General features: G+C 46.5%; 1 protein-coding gene across 1 annotated transcript in view; it reads left to right on the plus strand.

Moving 5' to 3' along the window:
* Positions 1 to 5,437, plus strand: part of LOC141165471 (N-acetyllactosaminide beta-1,3-N-acetylglucosaminyltransferase 3-like) — a 42,702-nt gene extending 37,265 nt beyond the window's left edge. The window contains exon 2 of the mRNA XM_073651072.1: positions 4,916 to 5,437. Within this exon, the coding sequence (XP_073507173.1) occupies positions 4,916 to 5,388 (473 nt within the window). The 3' untranslated portion in view covers positions 5,389 to 5,437. The remainder of the gene's footprint in view (positions 1 to 4,915) is intronic.
* The last annotated feature ends 563 nt before the right edge of the window (positions 5,438 to 6,000 follow it).

Raw genomic sequence — 6,000 nt, forward strand, 5'->3', positions numbered from 1 at the left:
AAACCTTGACAAAACTGGCTCCTAAGAGCCGGGTCATTCCACTGGGTGTCCGTGGCCCACCTACGGAACTCCGAACAGAATTCCTCCGCCGGACGATCTCCCTGCTGGATCCTACGTAACTTAGACTCAGCAAGGGAGATCCGATCTGGGTCATCATATACGAGTCCCAGAGCAGCGAAAAACCTATCCACTGACTGGAGAGCCGGGGAGCCCGGGGGAAGAGAGAACGCCCAAGATTGTGGGTCCCCTTGTAGGAGCGAGATGACAATTCCCACCCTTTGTTCTTCACTCCCCGATGACCGAGGCCGCAGCCGAAAGTACAACTTGCATGCCTCCCGGAAAACAAAAAACTTGTCCCGCCCCCCAGTGAACCTGTCAGGGAGAGCTACTTTAGGTTCTGGTCCGGCTTGCTCCTGAGGATACAAAACCTTGGACCTAACGTTCGCCAGCTCCATGGACAAACTCTGCAACTGCCGAGCTAGACCGGCTACTGGATCCATGGTAGCTGGAGAAAAACTAAGTGGTCGGTGAAAATGTCACGCTGTCTCTGTATACTGGAGGTAGGGGGCCTAAGCTGACCCTAAGCTGGGGCCCTGACTAATCCCTCAACCTGGAGGTACTGTTAAAGGTACAGAGGTCCAGGCCGCCAGCGTAACCCCTACCTCCTGAGGATCCCTGCACCTAAGTAATCTAGTCCTGAGAAGGACCCCGATCACAACAAAAGGGGACAAGTAATAATATGCCCACACACAGTACTTAGAGGAACGAGACAGTACAAGGGAAAAACCAAAACCACCTTGCATACAAAAACTACACAACTACAACAGAGGGAACACCAACGGGAAAGGAGATAAAGCGAGGAAGGGAAAAAACACTCCAAATACACTTATCTCTGAAACTCCAAATACCACGATCCGCTCTGTTAGTCTGCATGAAATGCTTTCACCGACACTTCCCTAACAGACCAGCAGGCATTTGAAGGAGTCTCACTACAGCAGCATTGATTGCAGCTGGGCGAGGCTGGACCTCGTCTAGCACAGAGAGAGAGAGAATTAACTCCCTCACTGCCGAAAAACACAAAGCACCAAAAAGTCAGCTGCGAGAAGTCAGGCTGTGTAATCGTGACGATCTTCGTGGCGACACACCCGTGACAGGTGCATTATACTATATAGAGTCTGCCTATGAGAGTGAATTATATTATAGAGGCCTATGAGAATGCATTATACTATATAGAGTCGGCCTATGGGGGTGCATTATAATATATAGAGTATGCCTATGAAGATGCATTATACTATAGAGGCCTATGGGGGTGCATTATACTATACAGAGTCTGCTATGAGGGTCCATTATACTATAGAGGCCTATGGGGGGTGCATTATACTATATAGAGTCTGCCTATGGAGGTGCATCATACTATATAGAGTCTGCCTATGGCGGTGCATTATACTATAGAGGCCTACGGGTGTGCATTATACTATATAGAGTCTGCCTATGGGGGTATATTTTACTATATAGAGTCTAGCTATGGGGAGTGTATTATACTATATGGAGGCCTATGGGGGTGCATTATACTATATAGAGTCTGCCTATGGGGTGAATTATACTATAGAGGACAATGGGGGTGCATTATACTATATAGAGTCTGCCTATGGGGTGTACATTATTCTATAGAGGCCTATTGGAGTACATTACACTATATATAGTCTGCCTATGGAGAGTGCATTACATTGTATGCAGGCCTACGGGGAGTACATTATACTATAGAGGCCTATGGGGACTGCATTATACTATATAGAGGCCTATGGGGAGTGCATTATACTATATTGGGGAGTATCTGGTGCATTATACTATATGGAGGCTATTTATACAGTGTGGGGATTACAGTTAGGGGCATACAGTATGGAAGATAATGTGGGGTCTTTGTACAGTGTGGGGACCATCATACAGTGTAGGAGCCATCAGTTTGGGGGCTACTAAGGGGTCAGTATACTGTGTGGGGTACTATACAGTGAGGAGCATTATACTATATATAGGAGAGCATCATACTGTGTAGAGGGGAGCTGTACATGGGGGGTGACTCAAGACATTATTAAATCTTAAGTTGGCACTTATCGTTATAGGGGAGCTCAGGTTATTGTGACTGTCAAAGGGGCACACAGAGGGCATTATTACTTTCTAGGGGGCACAATGTGGGCACTGTTTTCTAGGGCACTTGCACAGTCCATTACTATAGTCTAGAGGTTTATTTTACCATCTACAGGGCACACAGTAGGTGCAGTAATAGGGACACGGCAGCAGCGGCTCAGTATTGGGGTATCAGCAGGATGAGGGGCCTGAAATGTAAGGAGTCAAAAGTGTCTTTGTTGTGATCTCTGCAGACCTGAGACTCTGAGACCAGGCTGGAGAAGTTGTCGTGTCGGTCTGGTCCAGATGGAAAAGACGGGAAAAGTGACCGATTTAATCAGAAAGAACGTCAGCTGTAAGTTACAATATATAAGTGTACTGTAATCTCGTATATGTTCTGCAAGACTGATATCTACCACTATATGGTCACCATATGGCGGTAATATCAGTGCTGGTCTTTGTATAGAGATTATTTTCAGTAACAGTGCGGTCATCTGCTGAGGTTCTCTTACATCCACTCTCTGGGTGTGCCACCATAGTTGTAATCAGGGTTACCTGGTTAGGGGTCCACTCAGAAGTTTTGCACTCCCCGAACCTAAACCCTCTGAGTCCGATGCAAGCAATTCAGTCTAAAAACAAAATTGTAATTTGGAACTTGCAGCCTTCTGCCCAGACAGGAAAACCGTCCTCTGCTAACATCAGATAATTCTCCAATAACTATTAGAGAAGTTTAGAGTAAATGGATAGAAATTCTTACAAAATTATACAATACTGGTGAAAATGCTTCTGTGGATGAACAACTTTTGGCATTCCGAGGTAGGTGCCCGTTCAGACAATGGCCAGGATATAACCGTTCATTGCACGCGCTGCAGCGTTCGTTGGTAGACGCAGCGTGTGCATGCTTGCACTTGCAGGGCAAGAAGAAATTAAAGGGCTGGCAGTCGTCAAAACACAGCTGCCGGACTGAGCACTGCGGACCCTAGGAATCTGCCATCATCATGGGCTATCAGAGAGAAAAATGAAAATCCATACAGACATCTCCTGAGAGGGGGACATATCCCCCCTCACATTGAACATATGGGATTAATTACAACTAGAGAAGAGAGAAACTAAATAACTGAGGAAGCTAGAAACATAGGAAGAGTTGACACTTCAACCTTATTTGAAGCAGGGACCTCCTGTAGTGATCAGGTAATTACAGCCGAGAAATTCGTTGAGGGAAATACAGTAAGACAGAGACTTGTTTACGCAGAGTCAGGGAAATAACCTTCCCCGGGAAAGATATTCCTTTCTTCAAACAAAGCTGAACAACTGAAGTTAGACACTGTCTCCGACACCCAGATATGAATATTGGGATTTTGCATAGATCCGATATTTATGGGACATATATTTTTGGCATTGTACTAAAGGGACGGGCATAACGCATTCACTCACGTAAACGTAGGGCCATTGGAACCCCTCCAACTTAATAACATTCTGATAAATGATACTATACATGCCATATTTCCTCTCTAGCGAAAGGTAAAATTTCGATAGGAAATATGATGATGATATCTACTGCTTGGGACCTTCAGAGGTGAAGATATGCTGTAAGTTAGGGATTTTATAAAATTCTGAAGAGCCGAGCATATCCCACAAACATCCCACACATGAGCTCATCAAGGGGAGGTATGTGAGCTTAACTTTGATCTAATAAAAAGCGGAAATTGGGTTTGGTCCTTTCTCAGTCCTTGGAAGGTACAGCTAGCTGTGGGTTCTGTCCATTTTCCTAAGGGGTACCTCCCTCTAATAAGCTCTGAGCCATTTCGGTAACACCATGTTTAGTCATTTTCTTTCGTTATTCCTTTTTATTTTATATAATTGTATATATCATATTGTTTTGTTACCACTTTGTATCATCTTTGCACATCTTTTATAAACACTGCCTACCTTTCTGGATTAAATATAAAATGTAATAGCTCTGTTCCTCTTGCTCTGTAAACCGCACCCCTGAAGCCATACACTACCGTAAACGGGTGTACAATTGGCCTGTATAAACGATTGGTGGTGGCAGCTAGTAGTGGTTCAGTTTTTATTTTTGTGGAGTTGGCAGTGACCGTACCGGGATATATATATATATTTCATGCGTTGGAATCTGAGGTGTTTATACCATACACTCACTGTGATTTCCCCAATAACCAGCCTAGTAGTAGAAGCAACTGCGGCCTCGTCCATCACTCATCACTCAATTGCATAATTGTCTGGATGATTGGAGGCAGCGCAGTTGCTTTTCCTTGACATACTTGTGGCAGCAGTGAGATCTGGGTGATCTCTCTGATATCATCTATGACAAAGTGGTAACAGTGGTGGGATCTGAGTGACCTTCTTCTCCCCCACCCCGGCTGTTGCCCTTGACATAGGCTATAAACAGCCCAGGGGCCTGAGGTTCCCCACCCCAGCTTTAGGCTATAGTTTTGCTGATAAGGGCTTTCCGATCTGCACTTGTGATGGATGTTCTTGTTCTTAATTCTTGTTTGATGGTTTTAGCCTTATACAGAGAAGTGCAAAGCCCCCTCAAAGAAAGTCAGACCAGCCATGAATAGACAGCAAAGACCCTTCCTTCTTTACTCAGGATATATATTTGACATTTTCTATAGGACTCACAAAAAAATGACTTGTAAGACTTCCTCTAATACTTCTCCCTGAAGGGTCTGCAGATCTTCTGAGATGTCGAGCCTTTTTATGACCATCTAATGTTCTCTGTACAATGCCATTTATTTGGATTACTCATTGGTGTTTCTTTTCCATGCAGGTGACGATGACGAGTTTGTTAACCCCAATGCACTGGCGGCCTACATTACCTCCTCAGACCCAACTCATCGACTTAAGATCCATGGACAACTACAGGTTCACCCACCTCCTGATCGCCATGGAAAGTATGCAGTGCCACTATCAGTCTATCCTCATGGGTACTACCCTCCATTTGTGTCTGGTGGGGGCTTCCTCATACCAGCAGAGTTAGTTCCATCTCTCCATTGGGCTGCATCCATTATTCCCGTCTTCCCTTTGGATGACGTCTTCTTGGGATTCCTGGCTTTGGCTACCAAAGTTGAGTTTCACCATGATCCGCGATTCTTCTCATTTGGTCTGAAGAATGATGACTATTGTCACTACATGGATGTCCTGGTGGTCCATGGTCTGTCACCACAACGAATAGTGGAAGTATGGGAAATCCTTCCGTATCTAAAACCTTGCCCACCAGAGAAGGAAAGGGAGGAGGAATAGAAAGAAGAGACAATGACTATCAACCTCCCCCACTACATCTCACTATGTCTTCTGCAAACAAGCCATGCTGAAACTGAAAAAGAACACGGCTCCCTCCTATGTGCATCACCCTGCAGGGGACGGGGCCGGCTCACAGCTCCCTACTATCTGCATCACCATGCAGGAGGCGGGGCCGGCTCACAGCTCCCTACTATCTGTATCACCATGCAGGAGGCGGGGCCGGCTCACAGCTCCCTACTATCTGTATCACCATGCAGGAGGCGGGGCCGGCTCACAGCTCCCTACTATCTGTATCACCATGCAGGAGGCGGGGCCGGCTCACAGCTCCCTACTATCTGTATCACCATGCAGAGGGCGGGGCCGGCTCACAGCTCCCTACTATCTGTATCACCATGCAGGGGGCGGGGCCGGCTCACAGCTCCCTACTATCTGTATCACCATGCAGGAGGCGGGGCCGGCTCACAGCTCCCTCGTATCTGTATCACTCTGCAGGAGGCGGGGCCGGCTCACAGCTCCCTACTATCTGTATCACCATGCAGGAGGCGGGGCCGGCTCACAGCTCCCTACTATCTGTATCACCATGCAGGAGGCGGGGCTGGCTCACGGCTCCCT

Source organism: Phyllobates terribilis, unplaced genomic scaffold, assembly GCF_046119375.1.
Source record: "Phyllobates terribilis strain yellow unplaced genomic scaffold, ASM4611937v1 Scaffold_11__3_contigs__length_659146591, whole genome shotgun sequence".
Taxonomy (NCBI): Eukaryota; Metazoa; Chordata; class Amphibia; order Anura; family Dendrobatidae; genus Phyllobates; species Phyllobates terribilis.